Source organism: Chelonoidis abingdonii, chromosome 1 (assembly GCF_003597395.2).
Source record: "Chelonoidis abingdonii isolate Lonesome George chromosome 1, CheloAbing_2.0, whole genome shotgun sequence".
NCBI lineage: Eukaryota > Metazoa > Chordata > Testudines > Testudinidae > Chelonoidis > Chelonoidis abingdonii.
The window spans coordinates 44682114-44704535 of NC_133769.1; the positions used below are offsets into that span (position 1 = coordinate 44682114).

At 39.9% G+C, this 22422-nt stretch overlaps 1 protein-coding gene across 2 annotated transcripts in view; it reads left to right on the forward strand.

Annotated features, from left to right (window-relative positions):
* Nucleotides 1-3414: 3414 nt before the first annotated feature.
* The window catches only part of IQUB (IQ motif and ubiquitin domain containing), a 49619-nt gene continuing 30611 nt past the window's right edge, over nt 3415-22422 (forward strand). Inside the window, exons 1-8 of one of the 2 annotated variants that reach the window (XM_032768817.2) lie at nt 3415-3518; nt 6104-6756; nt 7430-7564; nt 9616-9783; nt 9895-10070; nt 10342-10497; nt 13303-13513; nt 19186-19361. In XM_032768817.2, coding sequence (XP_032624708.1) covers nt 6108-6756; nt 7430-7564; nt 9616-9783; nt 9895-10070; nt 10342-10497; nt 13303-13513; nt 19186-19361 — 1671 coding nt within the window. In that variant the 5' untranslated portion in view covers nt 3415-3518; nt 6104-6107. The remainder of the gene's footprint in view (nt 3519-6103; nt 6757-7429; nt 7565-9615; nt 9784-9894; nt 10071-10341; nt 10498-13302; nt 13514-19185; nt 19362-22422) is intronic. The other variant, XM_032768818.2, reaches the window with a different exon arrangement.

Sequence of the window (22422 nt, forward strand, 5' to 3'; positions counted from 1 at the left end):
TCCCCCTCTCTCTCCCACCCAGACTTTCCTCTCTGGGCTAACCCGAGAGTACTGATGCAATCTCTTTACATCACAATACCAAGAAGCATGTCATTCTCCTCTCTTCCACAAAGAGACAAACCCCTAATACAAGAAACAGAAATGATTTATCTTTCTCCCCCCTCCACAATTCCCTGGTGCTGCAGAGCTTCACCCTCCCGTAGATCTAACAAAGAGAATTCCCTTCCTCCTCGTTCCTTAGCCTACAGAGAGAAAAAACTCAAACAAGTCTTAAAAGAAAACTTTATATAAAAGAAAGAAAAGACATGACATAATCTCTGTCAAGTGACCATTCAGGCTATGTGTTATAGAAAATTATGAAAAACAGTCTGATTTATAAAGATATCCAATTTGAAACATTCCAGCAAAAACACATCTCAAATACAACCCAAAAACATACAAAACCTAATGTTTTTCTACCTGTTACTTACAATTTGGAAACAGAAGATTGATAGAAAAGAACCTCTTGGGCTGAGAGACAGACAAAAGACTCAGACCCCAAAAAATTCCCTCCCTGACACGTTCGACATCCAGTTTCCTGATTGGTCCTCTGGTCAGGTGTTTGGTTCCCTTTGTTAACCCTTTACAGGTAAAAGAAACATTAACCCTTAGCTATCTATTTATGACAGATGCTTAAGGTGAGAAGAAGCCTATGAAGGAATTCAGAGGCACTGGCTATGGTCATTGTGGTAGGAAAGTGGATGATTTTCATAGCTGTGTTTAAAGTGGAGAGGCCAAGGAGAGTCACTAGAGACAATGAGTTTGTACCCATCCGCTGTCAATATCCTGACCTCCAGTCAGGTTTCAGGCCAGGTCTTGGAATGGAGACAGCTGTTAGGATATCTCCATATTTCCACTGATGAGAGGGCCTATATTCATACCTGTAAATTTGTCTATGATATGTGATACTATAGGGCTATGGCATACTATCTGAAGGATACCAAGAGAGGTTACACTCTCCTACCACTTCAAAAGTTTCCTCCTAGGTATCCTGCTGTTAATTGACTTATCTGATTAGACTGACTTAACACTTGGTAAAGCACCCCCATCCTTTCATGTATTTATACCTGCTCCTGTATTTTTTTTATTTCATACATCTGATGAAGTGGGTTCTAGCCCACGAAAGCTTATGCCTAAATAAATTTGTTAGTCTCTAAGGTGCCATAAGGACTCTCTTTTTTTTTTTTTTCCCTCCTTCTTCCTGATACAGACTAACATGGCTACCAGTGAAAGCTGTTGGACGCTTAAATAGCTATAGCTGCAAAAACACCCCCTCCTGTTTTTTTTTTTTAAATTTAAAACATCTGCATAAAATTAACACACAGGCTATAATTCTCCTGTTGGATTATTTCATGAGCCTCTTGATCTCCAGGTTGGATTAATACAAGTCATTTTTCCTTACTATGAATATGCAGCATTTAAAAACAAACCCTTTACACCAGCATGCTGCAGCCTGCCTGATCACCAACACCAGCCACTGATAGCACATCACCTCAGTGCTCCAGTCACTGTTCCTTACAGAATAAACCATCAGTTTCAAAGTCTGGCCCATTCTGCAGGGCCCTCCATAGAAGGTGTTCCCTGGTGTCTCAGACACTTTCTGTGACAGTGACCTCTCAGCTTCATTCCTCCAGATCTATGAAATTATTATCCTGAAGGGTAAAATTCAGGATGTTCTTGGGAAGGGCCAAGGCTTTGGAACACGTGGCTGAAGGAAATTAGAATGACCTTTGGAAGGAAATGTAAAATTCATACCTCAGCTTAGGGTTGTACAACTAATTGTAGCAAGAAAGAATGAATCAACAGAAGCAAAGTCAAGGACAGTGTGAGAGAGGGTAAGAGAGAAGAGTAATACATGAGGATGATGGGGAAAATAGCCCAGGCTGGTGTGAGGAAAATGGGGAGAAAATTATACAGCTGACCTATTTTGAATATAGTTATTCACTCTTTGGGAAGCACTGAGATACTGTTATAATAACCTAGATAAATGAGGTGTGAACTGATAAAAGGGTTCAGTGATGGAAATGGAGATGAGAAAAACATGATTTGAAGAGAAGACAAAAGTGATAGTGCTTGATCTTGTAGGACAGGAAAGGTAGTAGGGTTGCTGAAAATAAACTGGAAAGGAATGATAGAAATAGATTTGGAAGAAAGATGACTTCATTTTTCCACTGTTGGCATCAATTTTTCTGACAGCCAGGAGAGGACTGAACACCAGAAGGTCAGTGAGGAAAATCTGATCTGTCATGAATTCTTGCACTAGGCCTCAATGACTACTCTTTAGAGCAGTGGTTCTCAACCTATTTACCATTGTGGATGGCATCCAGTACTACCTGTATGGCCCTGAAGATGTCTCATGGACTGCAGCTGTGTGCTGACTAGACTGCAAGTTGAGAACCACTGCTTTAGAGGCAAGTAAATGTTTGCACAGCACTTTGAACATTTAGAGTGCTATGGTAAGAAGTAGTAGTAAGACACACAAGAAAGTCAAATGGTGGTTGTGTTGGTGATGAAGGTTTGTGATGAATGAGGGGTGTCTCCATTCCTTTAAAAAGTGTTAAGACTTTATATTAATAGATCAAAATATTCACATAATGTCAACAAGTCTATCCGTGCACTGTAATTTGCCCATTGTAGTCAAAATAACCAGCTTACTCAGGATATTGTAACAAGTAGAAGCTCATTAGGGGGTCAGTTCTGTATTAGCTGTAAAATGTTTAAGCTGCAGCACTGCCAATAGGTCAACTGCCGCTACCTTGTGGTAGCTGAAGTGTGTGTGCACACATACATATTATTTTTAATTTAATGTAATATGTGTCATTTAGGTTACATGCACTATTTGTGGGCTCATTCAGATAATGCATTTACTTGTTTGATAAGCATCAGAGCAGGTTCTGTGTGTAAGGATGAAGTGACATCTGATGAAAGGTCGCATTTTCAAAAACGTGCATGCACAATTATAGGTTCTGCGCGCAGGGATGAATACAACTCACGCAAACGAGGTGATAACTTGCCTCTCTACGTGTTCTTCAAATGTCACTTGAATCTAAATTGCGTAACTAATCACGAATGCTGCTCACACAGCAGCACCCGCCTGGCCTACGGTTCAGTGCAGGTGACCAGCGCTGTATTCAGCGAGAGGCTCGCTGGGCTCCAGGAGCGAGCCCCGGCGTTTTGCAGGCCCCCATTCTCCCCTTTGTGTTAGTGACGAGAAGCTGGTGCAGAGCTCAGACGCAACAGCCCCCAACGTAGCGCGAGCTGGTGTCAAACCGGCTCCACCCCGGGAGCCGGCTCAACTCTGCGTTACCCGCTATCACTTAGCCCGAGCCTGCGCCCCCCCCTCCCCTCATTTCCTTCCCCTCCGCCCTAGATCTCGCGAGAACGTGCGGAGTTCGAGGTTGCCATGGCTACAACGACAAACGACTGGTGCTCAAGACTGCCAGGGGAGAAAGGTGGTTTGTTCGGGAAGCGGGGCTGAGGTAAAGGGGCCTCGGGTGGGGGTATAAACCAGTCCCGGGTGAGGGAATCGCGCGGCGCCGGCAGCCGGCAAAGAGGAGCGGAGCCGCTGCGGGAAGTGCTACGCGTACAAAAAGGGGAGGCCAGCGCCTACAGCTCCCAGCATGCCGTGCGCCGCCTCCGCAGTGGGGGCTAAGGAGGCGGAGCGGAGCAGTGCATGCAGGGAGTTAGAGTCTAACGGCTCTACCTGCAAATGTAGACTGGGCTCTGTGGACCGCGGTGCATTCTGGGAGCTGTAGGCCCTGTGCCCATAAGGTTCCACAGGATGGTTTGCTGCTTTTACAGATCCAGACTAACATGGCTACTCCTCTGATAGTAGACCCTGTGGTGCATTTTGGGGGCTGTACTTCATCAGCTGCTGATCCAGGACAGTGTAATAGGGTCACAACCCGCAGTTCTAGTGCCCGAATAAAACCAGGTTCGGGGCTTGGTGGGGAAATATCAACTGCATGATGGCAAGGGAGAGGTGCAGCGGCAACACGAGGGTGCATTGGCATCCTGTTTCATGAGCTTGGTACAGTAACTGCCCATCGAGCATCAAAGTACCGTGACACTGTATCAAAATGTCCTCAGGTTCCACAGCAGGAGCCTGGCACACCCCTGCAGATCCCCTGAGGCTGATAGTGAGGCAAGAGCACTGCTGGTGGGAAAGTCACTCTGAGCTCCTTCCACTGTAGCACAGAGAATGTTCTTGTGATGTGCACATAACAGATGCAAAAGAGATGTTCCATTGCCTTAGGCCCATTCGCAAGGTCTCACTGACTGAACACTCTTCAAAAGGGTGACTGCAGCTTGCATTAGTTCCATTGGCTCTCTTACCATAAGGTGTTTTTTACATATTTTGCTATGAAAATAGACAGGATTCAGGTTCACTTGGACCACATCGTGGGTTGAGTATCAGAGAAGGAAATTATAAGTGGCTACCATCTCTAGTGAAATTTGTTCTGTGAGGTCTTCATTGTACGGGGGTGGGAGGGGGTGGCAGGTGGGTGGGGAATTTACCAACTAATGGCTAGGCTATGCTCTACTCTGTGCTGATTAGGCCTCAACTGGAGTGTTGTGTCCTGTTCTGGGTGCCACGTTTCAGGAAAGATGTGGACAATTGGAGAGAGAGCAACAAAAATGATTAAAAGTCTAGAAAACATGACCTACGAGGGAAGATTGAAAAAACTGGGTTTGTTTAGTGTGGAAAAGAGAAGACTGAGAGGAGACGTAATAACAGTTTTCAAGTACATTAAAAGTTGTTACAGGGAGGAGGGAGAAGAATTGTTCTTAATCTCTGAGGATAGGACAAGAAGCAATGGGCTTAAATTGCAGCAAGGGACGTTTAGGTTGGACATTAGGAAAACCTTTCTAACTGTCAGGGTGGTTAAGCACTGAAATAAATTGCCTATGGAGGTTGTGGAATCTCCATCATTGGAGATTTTTAATAGCAGGTTAGACAAATACCTGTCAGGAATGGTCTAGATCAGGGGTGGGCAAACTGTGGCCCATGGGCCGGATCCTGCCCGCCAGCCATTTTAAGATGGCCCTCGAACTCCCGCTGGGGAATGGGGTCTGGAGCTTGCCTGCTCCAGCACTCCAGCTGGGGAGCAGGGTCAGGAGTCGGTCCACACGATTCCCAGAAGCAGCGGCATGGCCCCACTCTGGCTCTTATGTGTATGCCGTGACCTGTCCATGAATTTTACTAAAAATACCTGTGACTAAAGCTTGGATGGGGGGCCGTCGGTGCTCAGGAGCAGGGGGGATGGTCCGTGGGTGCTGAGGGAAGTGGCCTGGGACCCTGCAGGGGAGGGGTGGGCCAGGCTGTGCCATGCGGCCTGGGACTCCTGGTGCAAGGAAGGGGGGAGCTGGGCCGCGGCACATGGCCCAGGACCCGTGCTGGTGTTGGGAGGGGAAGGGTGGGAGGGCTGGCAGGGACACCCTATCCGGCTCTCCTAGGTGGTGGACGGGCACAAGTGCCAGCTGCCGCATCTCCCATTGGCCGGGAACCGCAGCCAATAGGAGCTGCGGGGGCAGGGCCTGCAGGCAGCATGCGGTGTGAAGCCTTCCCCCTCTGCCACCTATGAGCTGTAGGGCCATCCCAGTGGGAGCCCCCTATCCTGAGGTAAACGCCCGCCTGCACCCTCTGCCTCAGCACCTTCCCATGCACCCAAACTGCTGCTGCTGGCCCAGAGGCTGCCTGGCTCGGGCAGCCCTTGAGCCAGCACTAACCACTGCAGAAGTTACGGAGGTCACAGAAAGTCATGAAATCCGTGACCTCTGTAACAGACTCGTAGCCTTACCTACGGTTAGTGAAAACAATTGGGAAGGTCTTGAGCCCATTGTTGCAAGGATTGGTAATGCTTTTCTTTATGATCCAAAGATCCAAGCCACCATTAAATAGGCAGTATAGTGATAGACATGGTTGAGCGTGTTTGGTGATTGAAAGTACCCATATGCTTGGTGATAGGCACCACTATGCAATTCTAAAATAAATAAAAAAAGTTTGTGAATTATTATGCTTATTCATGCAACAAGCTTAAAAATAGGTAATCTTAAATTTCAGGAAAATGGCTGATCCAAAGAAGGTGGTGGATAGCAACAGTGAAGTAGATAAAACTGAAGCATCAGACACTGAAAAGCAAATGATAGAACACATGCACATAAAGCCACAAGCAGAAGACAATATAGAGACTGATCACATTAGCACTGCAGAGGCATCAGTTCTTCTGAAAACAAGGACAGATGCATCACAATCAAATGAGGATGGTCTACAGAAGGAGCAGGAACCAGCTCCAGAGGCTCGCGGGCAGGAACCAGAGCAGGAACCCGCTCCAGAACCTCATGGGCAGGAACCGGAGCAGGAACCAGCTCCAGAGGCATGCAGGCAGGAACCAGAGCAGGAACCTGCTCCAGAACCTCATGGGCAGGAACCAGAGCAGGAACCCACTTCAGAACCTCAAGGGCAGGAACCAGCTCTTGAACAGGAAAATGATCTTGCTGTGGGTAATCAAGAAGAATTGCTTGAGAAAGGTAAACAAGGTGTATCTGAGCCAACTGCTCCATTAACTGAAATAACTGAAGAAATTTCTCAAATTACTACAGAAACATTTGCTAAGTTGTTAGCAGCTGAAACATACAACTTAGATAGGGTGCGACTGGAGGCTTTGGAATCTGAGAGGTCATTGCCAGAAGTGATGACAAATGCTACAGCAACAGGTATAAAATTTGCGCTTATAAAAATTGGTTGTTACTGCCATCTTTTTACAAAAGCTGTGTTACCATATTTATTCACAACTTGCCAACGGTTTCTTGACTTTTTCTCATCACCTTATTGAGGCAACATGGACTCTGGCCAATATTTGGTATTTTTGATGTAAAAATCAACTTTAAACCATATTATATTAATAAAAATTGTGTTCCACCATATCCACCTGCTGGAACCCCAAACAAACCGATTAAAGTACTATTTTACTCCTAACGCAGTGGCGAAGTGTAGAATAAATGAAAGGTGTTTTATATATTGATCCCTGTTTCCTGTTTAGAATGTTCTCTTCGTTGAGAACTACAAAATAAACTGAGCAGTTCTGTCATATTAGCATTCAAGATCACATAGTGCTGCCATTGTTATGTTTTACAGTCTGATTTGTTTACATTTTATAATTTAGGTGTAAATCATTTTAAATATAACATTTATATTATAAATGTATTTCTTATATGTAGATATAAAATGTACACTGTTATGCACATGCAGCATATATGGATGGAGGAGAGACAAGTGCTTTATGGATATTGCAAGAGCTGAGATGTAGTTTTTCAATCTAAATAAAAGGATATTTATAATCCATTAATTAATGTAACAGGAATAGGCATCTCTGTTTATTTTCCTCAGTTAAAATCATGTTGGTTCCTGATATCCAGAGGATCACAATGGCTTTTAACATTGACCAAACTGTAGGGATGCTCAAGCAATGCTTTGTGTCACAGCTAAAAGTACCACAGGATGTCTTACAGGTCATGTTTCAAGGTATGTGTCTCGGATATATTAAAAGCTTCCTTTGTTCTTCAGCCCTATTAAAAATAATAAATGGTTAGGCCCCGATCCTGCAATTGGATCATCAAAGGTAGACTTCTGTGGGGCTCCACATGAGTAAAGGAGTCTGATCATGTGGCTCCAACTGCAGTATCAGGACCTTATTTTGTACTCTTAGTAGAAATGTATTTCTGGCATATAGTAAATTTAACAGGCCTGGTGTCAGATCATTGAAATCTATGTAATTACCCCAAGAATGATTTTACCCCTGAAAGAATAGGATTCAGCTAACACTCATTTAAGTCTTAGTCTCTGCATGAGAAAAAGCAGTAAACATTTATTTCAGTCAGTAGATATATCTCTGAATGCACAGGGACAGGTCTGTTGAATAAGAAGTTGCATTTTTACATCAACTCCTCACAGGAGAACCACACTTCAAACATTTTTTGTTGATAAACCAAACAAAATCTTAATAGTTTTCTAATGATGAAAACATGTGTCTTATTATTATAGTCCAGTTATTTTCCTTAAACATTTCACAAAAATATTACCTCAGGTTGGATACCAAACTTGGAAAGTTCCAGACCCTTTTTTTTTCTACTTCAGAAAACTTAGAGTAAGTGAAATCTTAGAGTATATCTAATTTAGTAGCAGAGAGCTAGGTAGGACTAGAAAGGAAACAGCTGGTGTTTTGTGGTTACGGGAACTAGAAAATGGTAAGATCCAAGTGGTAGAGGCTGCTCTGGAAAATTACTATCCTTATTTTTTTTCTTTGTGGCAATGACGCAGAGAAGGTGGTTTTCCTGGCATCTGTTTCTCAAAACTGCTGCTTGAGTCAGTTTTCTTTCTTTCTTTCTTCCTTTCATTTCCTTTCCTTTCCTTTCCTTCTTTTTTCATGGAGGATCTGCAGGAGCAGAGATGACCAAAAAGCAATACAGAATGGCTCAATGCTGGGCAACAATGGAATTGGCAGGCTAGGCTTTGCAAACCTGCTACAGTGGCATTAAAACACCTTGTCAAAACCAATGGAGACCCTCTAACAGACTCAGGGCTCAATTTCATGTATTTTAGTAACATCTTTCCATTAAAGAAATATGAACCATTTCAAGTACATTGATACAATCTTTCATTAATTTTAATCTGCGTTAGTGTTTAAACCAGAGGTCTGCAGCAGAAAATCCAGTGTATTTCAGCTTTCTGGCCAGTTTGTTTGTTGTGCACACATAGCTATTCTGCACAAACATTAGCAAGTTTGTAAACAGAAATATTAAATAGAAAATACTATGTCCAAGATTTTCAAAAGTGTCTAGTTAGTTTGTGTGTCCCACTTGTGGCTGCCCAATGGGAGACACCTTTGAGAAAGTGCTGAGCACGTAGCCTGTAAAGTGTCTTAAGTTGGGCAGCCACAGTCACAAGAAACGTGAAAATTTATTACTTCTGGGTAGAATATTCCAAAGTGCTTAAATCCCATGGAATTCTGTCTGCTTTTACCTTTCCAACTGGTGAATCTAGCTACCAAATTTTAGTCATCGGGGACTGGAGTGAGGGCATTCTCAGTATTTTTAGAATAGAGGTGCGGTCATGTTTGGTTATCTGTGTAACCCAGAAATTTTATTTTTAGTTTTCATATTAAAACTAAAATGTATTAAAAGTCATTCAGCAGAGTTTTCACTAATACATTAAATCCTCAAGGCGGGCAAAGAGTAACTAAATGTAAAAGCTAGAATTTCAGATGTATTTAATGTTAACAAATAAGATAAGTAAATACTTGAATTGCTGTGCCGTTTTTCCTAGAAAGTGAATATGAATGTTTTTTTTCTCTTTGTGTGATGGTTAACAGTGCTATGTGTGATGTCTTTTGGGGCAGAAGTACCACAAACTTTCCCTAAAGTCAGCGTCAAACTGGCTCAAAACACCATGATTATTCTTTTATATGTTTCACTAAAATCATCTGTAGTTTTTATTTCTTCCTGAGGAAAATTCTTAACTGTATCCTCATTTATTAGAGGAGAACACCTTACATTGTGAATTTTTTTTTCTTTTAGGGAGGCTAATTGAGGATAGTGAGACTCTAATGGATATTGGAGTTAGGCCTCATGGCACTATCCAGATTGAGATGTTCTCTCTTGATCCAGAACAGTACCCAATCAAAGCAATTAAATTGCAGCAGGACTACAACATGCCTGATGTCATAACTGTGAGAGTGCAAACAGGTCAACAGTGTTTTTCAAATATGTATTAATATTAATATTTGTGTCAAATTGTAATCAGATTACTTATAGACTAGTATACAATTGTATCTAATGATTTTTATATGTGAACAGATATTGACACATTCCAAGATGTAGCAGTAGAGATTGAAAGGCCTACCTATCGTAAACCATTTCTGGGAGGATTTAAGCATAGGGTAACAGGTGTGGAATTTCATAATGCAGGATCACAAACAGAACCCAAAAAACGATGTGACAAAGGAATTCAAGTATTTTGCAGGGAGACACAGGTAATCTTTTAACAGTCTTTCACTTAGAATATTTTTTGCTAAGCAGAATAGAATATTGACATTGTTGTCAGAAATTAAGCTGACTGGAGAAATAATTGAACATAAATTGGAAATATACATCAAAATAAGCAGTTTAACTTAAAAACAAATAGTTAATTAGATTAACTTGCATGATTTTAGCCAACTTTCAGTTTAATTGAAAAAATATAAAAATCCTCCGTATAGATTGTTATGATGTCATATTTTAACATAAACTGTGTTTTTGTTCCAGACTGTTGTGGAGAAGAATAAGCACCAACAGACTAGAAATACAACCTCCACACAGATGACTAAAATTGGCCTTTATGTGTCAAACATGACTGACAAGCTAATAAAACCAAGAACCTATCTTACAGCAGAAGAATATCATAAACAAAGACTTGATGCAGTAAGTTCTTCTCCATTTATCTGTAAAGCAACACATTACACATATGATGGAATAAGTGTTCAAAGAATGTGTTTAAAGATGAATGGCAAAAATGCCTGTTAATCTTTAAACTTTATTTTTATGATTGCCAGTGAGATAGGGAGAAAGCATGTATCCGCTAATTTACAGTGTTATCAGCCTTATATTTTAACAACATTGAGATAATCATTAGTTACTGCACATCTTGAGAAATTTGATCTGCAGACTTTGTGGTTTCTTTGTCAGAATGAGTGACATCCCAACTGCAATGTATAGAAGTTCGTCTAAACATGTTTTTATTTCCTCATAGCTTTCTCATAAAGTTTCTTTAGTTAGGCAAATTGTATGCATAAGTATACATGACTCCACAAGTTGATCCATGGAGGCACCATGGTCTAATAAGATGGAGCACTGGACTGGAACTTTGGAAATCTGGGTTCAGTTCCTGGCTCTGCTACTGAGTTATTTCCTTGTTCTGGGCCTCCATTTCCCCACTGACTTTTTTTTTTTTTTGTGTAATGATGAAAAGTGTTATGTATGAGCTAGGCAGCATTGTGATTTTGGTCAGTAAGAGCGGTGAGCACCTTGCGGAACTAGGCCCTGAATACATGACTGCCCTCTTAGGCCTGCAGTTCGTTTTAGTATGTTCTTTAACAGCACTTACAGAAATTATTAAAGGATGTGCGAATGGAATTATGCAGCTAATTTTAGTTGCATTTTCCAGTTTTCCCGTGGAAGGCAGGCATTTTTGAAGATTTCTTCCATAATATTACAGGCCAGTTTTGGTGTTTGTGAAAGCACATGTATCTCCATTTAATCAATGGTGTTATGTCTGTTTATGCTAGGTCTGAATTTTTGGCCCCATAATTTATTATATTGTTAAAACTTGCAAACTGGCATATACAATGCTGTATCTTGCTCTTTGTTAATATAACTGAGATTCTTTGGAAAGCTGGTTATCTGAACTTCTCTAGAACATGTCTTTACTGGATGTACTTACTTATCTTGTTAATAAATATTTGAATTCTGGATGTCTATATCCTCTCATCCAAGTGCATTTACTAGAGAGAAAAAATTCTAGTCTTTGTTTCTGTTTTCTGATAAACACCGTACAATCAACCCTTTAAAAACAAACAAAAAGATACTACAGCATTGTACCTGAAAAACGCTTACAATATATCTACTCTACCATAAATTTAGTTTATTCATTGAGGGGAAGCTGAACTGGGTGAGCAGTCCTGTGGAGTTACACGATGTAGTGGAATCTGCTGAGAGTCTCCTTAGGATTTATGTTCTTAGTCTAGTTGCAGGTCCCCTTGTGCTGCAAGTTTTTGTCATCTATCCACAAGCTAGTTATCACATTTAGAGCCAAACTCCATGTACCTACTCCCTTCCCCAGGCTGACTGCATGTTTCCTTAAGTGCACAGGTGCCAGCTTCACTTTGCCAGTTTTTGTCTCTTCAGGTCTACTGAATGGTCTCCTTAGACCAGGGATCGGCAACCTTTGGCATGTGGCCTGTCAGGGACATCCACAGGCAGGCTGGGACAATTCATTTACCTGCAGCTTCTGCAGGTTTGGCGGATCGCAGCTCCCATTGGCCATAGTTCGCCGTTCCAGGCCAATGGGGGCTGCGGGAAGTGGTGGCCAGCACATCCCTCGTCCCACACTGCTTCCCACACCCCCTATTGGCATGGGACGACAAACTGTGGCCAGCAGGAGCTGCGATCGGCTGAACCTGTGGACACTGCAGGTAAACAAACTGTCCCGGCCCACCTGCGGATTTCCCTGATGGGCCACATGCCAAAAGTTGCCGATCCCTGCCTTAGACTGATATTTGCACCAAGAACTTCTTTACTTTCGGAGATCTTCAGCAGCAAACTCTATTCTCTACTGTCTGTCCCCATCTGTCATGGCAAATCTGTTTACCCAAACTGATGGTAGTGTCTGCATTGTGAGATTCTTTTGCATGCAGTAAGGAAGTACATTAACAAATGCAAAGAGAATTTTAAAAGGTTATGTATCAACAACCAGTACTGCTCTCTTACTTTAATACCCTGAACATAACCTTGGTAGTCTCACTTCAACCACTAGTTCACAAACAAAATATAGTTGATTTTCCATTAAATTTTCACTTTCTCTCAAAGTGTAAAAGGCCAAATTTTCAAGTATATTTACCTAAGTTGTACCCATTGTACATGCTATTGCACATTTTTATATATTATTATTTATATTACTGTAGCACGTAGGAGTCATAGTCATGGATCAGGACCCCATTGTGCTACGCACTGTACAAAGACAGAACAAAAAAGCCCTGCCTCAGAGCTTACAATCTATGTATAAGACAACAGAGTGATACAGACACATGGGGGAGTACAGGGAAACAATGAGACAGTATTGGTCAATATAGTACGCGGTGGTTTCAGCATACCAGTGGCCTAATTCTTGGCAAGTTTTCTGTAGGCATCTTGGTGTGGCAAAGGACAGTTTTGAGGAGGAATTTGAGGTAAGATCATGAGAGAGCCAGTTTTTAAAATCACAAGTCAGGCATATGTTTGATAACTTGAAGCTAGATGGTCAGTGGTACACTTGGGCCCAATTGTGCTCTTACTGAAGTCAATAACAGAACTACCGTGTTCCTTGGTCGGAGTACAATTAAAGTCATGATTTAGTTTTGTACATTTTAAACAAAATTGTAATTTCTAACAAATTTCTCTTCTACTTAAAATAAAATTTCTGGCATTGTACTTTAAATGGATAATTATTCATCTGTTTTATACTCTGTTTAGGTAATAGTGTTACAGACATATTTCCGACGATGGCATGCCATAAATGTTGTACAGAAATTAAGAGAAGAAAAAAGGTTGCGATTAGAATGGGAGGCACAAGAAGAGTTAAGGAAAAAAAGAGAGAAGGAAGAAAGATTGAGAAGGGAGTATGAGCGAAGATTGAATCCTAAAACAAAGGAAGACTTTGAACTACTTTACCATGCTTTAGAATGTGAGTTTTTCTTATAGGCATTCTCAAATTGTTCCAGGCCTTAAATGTAGGTTTTGTTAAAAATAAACTTTTACAGAACCCTGATGTCAGTGGAAATGTTTCCATTACTTTTTTCAGTTTGCAATGGAAGTACTTTAAAAATGAAGGACTTTTAAAAGTAAATTACTATCTAGCAGCCAAATATTTTCTGTTTCATATTAGGAAGTAATCAGGTTACCAAATACAGCTGATAATTGTGCTATCTGATAGATTTACTGTTGTCTTCATCCATTTCTATTGCTAACTCCAGGTGGAGGAACTGGAATGTTTTTTTGTTTGTTTGTTTGTAATGCAATAACTGTGATGCACTTAAATAGCTGAAAATAAATCCATACAAAATGCAGATTTAATGTCCGTAGTTCAGAATTAACTGCCACAGAGGTTTGTGATATTTTAGCCAAAACTCAAAAGACAACATACACATTTCCTTCATCTTCTCTCATCCTCTGATGTCCTTTTAATCTTATTTTTTCTCTCCTCTCCTCTTTTCTTTCCCTCTGATGATTTACTGAACTTGTTCTTAGTATACTGCACGTGAGTCTTCTGGCTTGTATCCCCCACTGAAATGAATCATATCTTCTAGTATAGACAAGACTGTTATAACTTTCCCTTGAAATAACATGAAGTAGGTGCTGCAGAGCGATACCTGCTATAACAGCAATAGGAGAATGACCTGAACATACAGATATTACACCGAGAATATCAGTGCATACCTCTCTGAAGAAAATCAATATCTAAAAACTGACCTTGTGCAAATGTTGTCATATAATGAAACTACAGGAATTCCTCTAAAATTTCTCACATTGAATAAGACTGTTGTGGTCCGTTGGTAGCCTCTGATAACATTATTTCTGTGGCTCAAGTGGTGATGGGGACAGCATTGTCTAGTGAACTGAACTCAAAATAGAGAGCTAAAAACTCGAGAGTTCTACTCGCATCTGTTTCACTGATTCTGCTACACTTCAAGAATCTGAAAGGATAAACTGCAGTTCAAGTGCCAAGTAATATTGAGGTTATTGGCCACAATTTTCAAAAATAACTACTGATTGTGGGTGTTTTGGGGCTGCCAATATGAGACCTTCAAGTGGCCTGATTTTGAGAGTGTGAGTATGCAGCACTTTCCTAAACCAGGCTTCTGAAAGATGTGTGACAGGTTAGGTACCTAAAAATTGAGGACTCCAAAATCGCAAGTCATTTTGAAAAGCTTGGCCATTTATTGTTAGTGCTTATGTTTGGAATCTGGAACTCCATAGCATTTATTTTAAAACCTGTTTCTTAATTAGCAATGTGACCCAGTTCACTTGGTTTTCTTTTAAGAGACTTATTTGAGATAGAACCAGCAAAGATCAGAGTTGAAATCCTGAATGAGTCTTTGTATTTTTAGATTTGAAACTTGTGGTTATATAAGTGTTTCTTTTGTTTAGTTAAAATACCATCTGGTTCATAAATAAAATCCTTAGCTGTGCAGGTTGAGGAATGTAGTATCTAGGTAACACAAGAAGTTTGTGCCAGTACAAACAATGTAAAAGAAAATTTCGTTACTTGAAATGTCTTTAGCATCATATGTTGGAAAGAAATCACTCATTATATAAATTATTAACCGTTTGCTTTTGTTGTTTGTTTGTTGACTAGTTGCTTCTCTATACAGTGACCTGCGATCATTCACCTCATAACAGAGCTTACTCATTCTAGGAACCACTTTTTTTCCTACCTGCAGCTAGAAGTACTTTCACATTCGTATAGTGTCAACAGACTATACAAGCTAAATCACTGTGACAGTAATAGAATGAGATTACTGTCCTCTAAGGATCTGTGAAGGGCATTGCTAGTGATCACAACAGGGGTGGTTTGTTACAGAGTTAGCCAAAACTGGCTAGAAGTGTTGTCAGTTTTTGTTTGTTTTTTGAGCCTGGATAGTAAACAAGCTCTATTTTATATAATATATATAATATTTTAGTCAGGCAATTTTATTATTAAAATGTAAAATGGGTATATGGGAATAGTTAAAGACTGGTGATTCCTCAATATCTGTAAAGCAGTTACGCTACAAGGTGCATTTTTAAACAAGTTGCCTATTCCCAGTGAATCAATAGGTGAATCTAGACAATTCCAATAACTGTATCTAAACACCTTTTAGTCTCTTAAACACAACCTTGCTTACTATATTTATTAGTTTTGTCTTTTAAATTGCTGCCTCCTTGTGGTATATGAAGCTTTGGGCTACGCGATGCTATTATTGACTAAAATGGCTGCTCTTAGAAGTATCTTGGGATACTGTGGACTTGTCAGGCAGACTAGCATTAAAACCATAGCAAAAGGAGCCCTAAGGCAATGAGTTGAAATATTCTAAAATCAAAAAGCATAAGGAACTGGAGATAAGAAGTGAATAAACCTTTTCTTCGTGCAGCTTTTTCCTGGGATAGGGTATTATGTTAGATTTTTTTCCCCCAGTAAGTATGCATTGTATACTGTTTTCTTGACATATGTATGCTTTGTTGTGTAACAGTTTTGGAATAGGTTTTATGTATGTAGAGAATTCTTAACTTTGCAAAAAAAAATCACAAAGAAAATTCCAGATTGATTATATAATACGTAAAGAAAAGTCACTATCTCATTTTAAAACATTTTGATATTGTTAGGAACAGAAAGAAGTTAATAAGTGTGTGTGTGTGTGTGTACTGTGGTAATGGGCAATACAAAACAAGCCAAGATAGATGTGCATGTGCATATTACACCTAGCATGGGACATACAAGGCAATACGAAGAGGTTCTATAAATATATTAGGAGTAACAAAAAGCAAAGGAAAGTGTAGGCCCACTACTTAGCAGGAAAGGAGAGCTAGTAATGGGTAACATCAAGAAGTTTGAGGTTATCCATGCCTATTTTGCTTCAGCCTTCACTAAAAAGGTTAACTATGACCACATATTTAACACAAGTAATATTGACCACAAGGGGGAAGGAACGCAAGCTAGAATAGGGAAAGAAGAGGTAAAAGAAATATTTAGGGCCTGATGAAATTCATCCAAAGCTACTTTAAGGAACTATCTGAAGCAGACTTGGAACCAATTAGCAATAATCTTTGAGAACTCATGGAGAACGGTTGAGGTCCCAGAGGAGAGGAGAAGGGCAAACTTAGTATCTGTGTTTAAAAAGGGGAACAAAAAGGACCCAGGGAATATACACCAGTCTGCCTAACTTCAATATCGGGAAAGATACTGGAACAAATTATTAAACAATCAGTTTGTAAGGACCTAGAGGATAATAGGATTATAAGCAATAGCCAGCCCACATTTGTCAAGAATAAATCATTCCAAAGCAACTTAATTTCCTTCTTTGACAGGGTTACTGGCCATGGATGCAGGGAAACTGTAAACATGATATATCCTGATTTTAGTAAGGCTTTTAGCACAGACACACATGAGATTCTCATAAGCAAACTAGGGAAATGTGGTCTAGAAGAAATTATTATAAGATGAGTGCATAGCTGGTTGAAAGACTAATCAAAGAGTAGATATCAATGGTTCACTGTCTAACTGCATACAAGTGTCTGGTCTTGCAGGAGTCTGAACTAGGTCCAATACTATTCAGTATTTTCAGTAATTGCTTAAATACTGCAGTGGAGCGAACACTTACAAAATTTGCCCATGACACCCACCTGGGAGGGGTTGCAGGTACTTTGGAGGACAGCGCTAGAATTCAACTCAAGCTTGAAAAATTAGAGAAATGGTCTATAATCAACATGATGAAATTCAGTAAATACAGGTGCAAAGTACTTCTCTTAAGAAAGAAAACTCAAATGCACAACTGCAAAATTGGGAATAATTGGATAGGTGGTAGTACTGCTGAAAAGAATCTGGGAGTTACAATGAATTACAAATGGAATGTGAGTCAACAATGTGATGTAGTTGCAAAAAAGGCTGATATCATTCTGGGCTATATTAACAGCTGTGTTGTGTGAAAGTCTCACTTTATTTGGCACTGGTGAGGCTGGAGCTGGAGTGTTGTGTCCAGTTCTGGGTGCTACACTAGGAATAATGTGGACAAATTGGAGAGAGTTCATAGAAAGCCCACAAAAATGATAAAACCTTTTAGAAAACCTGACCTATGAGAAAAGGTTAAAAAAACAAAAACCTTGAGCATCTTTAATCTTGAGAGAAGACAACTTGAGGGGGAATCTAATAATAGTCTTCATATATGTTAAAGTCTGTTATAAAGAGATCAAGGATCAATTGTTTTCCTTGTCCCCTGGGTGTGGGACAAGAAGTAATGGGCTTAATCTGCATCAGGGAAGATTTAGGTTAGCTGTTAGGAAATACTTTGTAATTATAAGGATAATTAAGCATTGGAATAGGCTTCCAAGGGAGATTGAGGAATTCCCACCATTGGAGGATTTTAAGACCAGGTTGGACAAACAGCTGTCAGGGTTGATCTAACCTCACTTGGTCCTGCCTCAGTGCAAAGAGCTGGACTAGATGCCCTCTCAAGGTCCCATCCAGCCCAATATTCCTATGATCTATATCTATATATAGATATATATGTAATAGTTGTTTAAACAAGTTATGACAGTTGCCTCGCTTGTATATTCAAGTGCTGCAGTTGCTCTAACATTTTGCTGCCTGGGTTTCTACTGTTTGTTTTCTTGATAATGTGGTTCTATGAGTCAGAAGGCCAGATTCTCAGCTGTGCAATATGATTTACATGCTGTCATTGTTTTATCTCATGATTTTGGTGCACAATATCTATGTTCAGGGATCAAACTATTGGGGGGAGGAGAGAAGAAGGAGGAAGTATTGGTATTTTACCTAGGTTTGCCCACAAATGGAACTCTGCCCACTGTACAGTATATTCTGTAAATGTTCAAAACAGGATCATGAGTCCTCAGCTGAGCTCCATTGGCGGACTCCTTGGGTGTGGCTTCCTCTCAAAAGGATTAAAATAAATGCATGGACTCTGCTGGATTGTCTGGGCTTGACTCCACCTCAGTGGGTATTTGATGTCCCTAGGTTCCTTGGGCTTGACTTCTTGATTGGACAGAAATTGTAGGACTCTAAGCAGCAACACTAATGATGCCAAAATGAGATATCACTTCTGGTAACTTTGGCAGATGTTCATAATATACAGTTTTTGATTTCTTATATGCTTTGATCAGCAATGAAATGGTTAATATAGGTTTTTAAACTTTCATTGGACATCTGCATTAATACCTCATTGAAATGAACCGGAATTGTTCACACTTTTCAGAACTATTGTTTCAGGCTCTCTGCAAACTCAGGGAGAATTCGTTTTTTTCAGTTACACCTGATTCATGTTTTGAAGATTTTCTTCACAAATGTAAGGCCTAGGGATCTTTTCTTAATAAAATTTTAGATTGTGGAGTACAAGGTGGCAACTCTGGGGAGATGAATGTACATAGCATATCTATATCATAATTTGATCCATCTCTATGCTGTTTAATTTGCATAAAAATGTGCATAACTAACTTTAAAATGTACAAGTCATTTGTTAGGAAACTGAAAGTTTGGCATTAAACATTGAAAAATAAATACACATTGACAGAATGTGAAAGCAAAAATGTCCAGCTGGTAAACTTTTAGAAGTTTTAAAATCCATATTTTTTTTTTAATGAATATAGTATGGAGGCAGGAGGAGATTGAGCGCATTAACAGCACTTTCGCTGGAGCAGAAAGAAAAGCAGCCCTCTGTGCACTCCTAGAACAAGAGACACAGCTGATTGCTTCCATTGGGAGACATAAACTAAATACAGATGAAGAGAACCAGCAAAAAGCAATACTGTTCTTTTTGGATAAGGTCAGTGAAGTAATTGCAATCTGAACATGAATGTACCCAAAGTTCAAAAACCTAATATCAGTTACAAACTAGCAGACAAAAGTAAACCACTGTAATTAGCTTGACCAGTTATGCATAGTGCAGACATTCACATGTTTGTCAGAGAACAGAATTGCCTTATTAGTTACAGTTTTTATGTCTTTATTCATGTTGGTACAATTTAATGAGCACTTCATTTTTCCCAAGCACAGAGTTCAAGCTGCCACTTACTTCATAACTTATCTAGTTATTTGAAGAGATATGAGAACAATGTATCATGTAACCTACCATCTGTACTTCACTCTATGCACAGCAAGATATAAGTATAGTATAATAATGACATTAACTCTGAGTTGATGAATTTTGCCTTATAAGAATATTCTGCATAAAGGACCTAATTCTGCTCTTAGACATCAATGATGCAAGGTCAGGCCCTAACAGAATGCATATAATTTTAGAGCTGAAACAGTATGTCAGGATAATGTGTGCTATTTTAGTTTTTGCACAATACAGCATAAGATATTATCATGTAGGAACCCATACATGAAAAGTAGTTACTTTAAATGCATTATCTTTTTTTGAAACTTTAAATAACTCTGCCAATTAATTTCTCTCTCCAAAATACCCAGTGTCACTAATCAAAACTAATGAATAAGCGCTTGATCCTGCCCTCTGATATACTGTATGAGCTACTGTGTATCTTGAAAAATCAGTTACTGCATTTTGTCAAAACATGCCTTAGGTGCCTCTAAAATTTCATTTTGCTTGTTGGGTAGGGTGTGTGTGTGTGTGTGTGTAAGCATAAAACAAAGAACAAAGGTTGCCCGGTGTCCGGTTTTCAACCAGAAAGTCCAGTCGAAAGGGACCTGTACAGTGTCCAGTCAGGTGTAGGGACACCGAAAGTCCAGTTACTGCAGGTATGCTCAGACAGGGCCACCTCCTACCTGCATCTCATGGGCAGGCGGGCTCCAAGTCAGGGACTGCAGCTCCAAGCCCAGCCCTAGAGCAGAGGGAGCCCAGATGGGGGAGGGAGGTGGAGAGGATCGAGTGATGAGGAAGTATGGCGGGGGAGAGAAGCAAGCAGGAGGTGGGGGCTGGGCGTAGAGATGGAGAAGGGGCAGAGCCTCAAGAGAAGAGGTGAAGCAGGTGGCAGGGCCTCGTGGGGGAAGAGGTGGGGCAGGGGAAGGTTCTGGCACTCCTGCTGTAGTACCCTGTTTTCAGAAAATAGAAAGTTGACAACCCTACAAAGAATTGGCCAAACCAATTTAAATGAAATGTTTGGTGGGGAGGAACAAATAAAAATTTTTCTGGAGTGGGGCACTGAATGGAAAATTTCAGCATCAAGAAAATTAAAATGACAAAATTATAAATTCCTCAAAAACAAGGCTGATAGTGGAATTCAAAACTCCAAAGTGACCTATACACTTTTTTTTCCAAAAATGACTATTGGATGCATTTAACAATCAGCAAATGTATTATATAGCTATGTCTCCTTTTTCTCTTCACTTAAGTTCCCATATGCTGGTTAACTAAATAAAAAACAAATTTCCTTCATATAAGATACTTGGCTCTGAGCTGTTCACAGTATCTGTAAGACTTCTTGTAGTAACTAATAACTCTTTGCAACCACAGATTACCTAGGAATTTTGGCTCAGGAGAAGAGTGACTTGTTAGCTGTTCTTCGCTCTAAACTTTTTATTCTGCAGGAACCAGACATAGTAGTGGTTCCCAATGCAGCACAGGCTGCAGCTGCCAGACATTCCTGCCTCTTAGTTCGAAGGAAGGATTTACTTGTGGTTCAATGCACAGGACAGAAAGTCAGGAGAGCTTGGGTGATATCTTGGCCTCATTGAACTCAGTATCAAAACTCTCACTGACTTCAGTGGGGGCAGGTTTTCATCCCTGGATTTTATTCCTGTTTCACTTTAGGAAGGTAACTTAACCATTCTGTGCCTCAAGTTTCTCATTTGTAAAATGGGGATGATACTTACCTAACAGAGATGACATAAAGATAAGTTAATGTTAAGGCTCAGCATGAAGCGCTTAGAAATATTCATTACTCTTAGCTAAGAGATGTAGTAATATTCTGTTGCTTTCTACAAATGGATCAGAAAAGCTTAAACAGCTGTGAAGCACAGAGAAGTACTAAGGTAGTATTGGTCTCCATAATACTTCATGAAGTTGGCAGACGCTCTTCAGTGTTTTTCTGACCCTGTCAATTTGGGAGAAGAGATTCTTTGGGATGATCTCAGCCCTGTTATGGGAACAGGAGAGCATGTTTCGGCCAAGTGAAGGCCTTTTGAAACTTAGCAGAGGTTACCTAAGAAGTGGATGTGGTAAGGAGAGAAAATGTGAAAAGGGAGAGGACGATTTTTAGTAGAATTTCAACTAATGAAGAGATGAGAAGAAGGAAACAAAAGATATCTAAAATGTATAATAAACCATACTGATAGAAGATGTAGACAGGAAAGAGAAAAATAATATGAAAAGCGAGACAGAATCAGAAGCGAGAATCTGAGAGAGAACAGGTGAAAGAAAATAAATGGAAAACCTAAAAAATGATTTAACATTACAAAAAAATTAGTTTGTTGGAAACCTACTTACAGGGAACACTGATACAAGAATATAAAAGCAGGGAAAGTACAACAAAGAAATCAAGGAGAGAGAGAAATGTCATTAATCTTAATTTTTTTTAATACAACATTTGCCGCTAAAGCTTTGGGGTAAATTTTATCTTACAATTCTTTTATGTGGCTAGTATTGATACTTTATGTAAATTTACATAATATGGTGTTTGTGAAATCTAACACAATCAGACAGATTTATTTGGCATTTTGTTATATGTGAAGCTTATTGAAAAGATAAAAATAAAGATTTTGCTGGGAGACATACAGATTTTTGATCAGCATTGGTCTCCAAATGTGACATTATAAAATTCTCCTTGGTTTTGTTGCTTGCATTATCAGAAACAATGTATTTGTACTTTTACTTAACTAGAGGAATTCTTACATTATTTTTTAAGACCAAGCTGACAGTGAGTCCA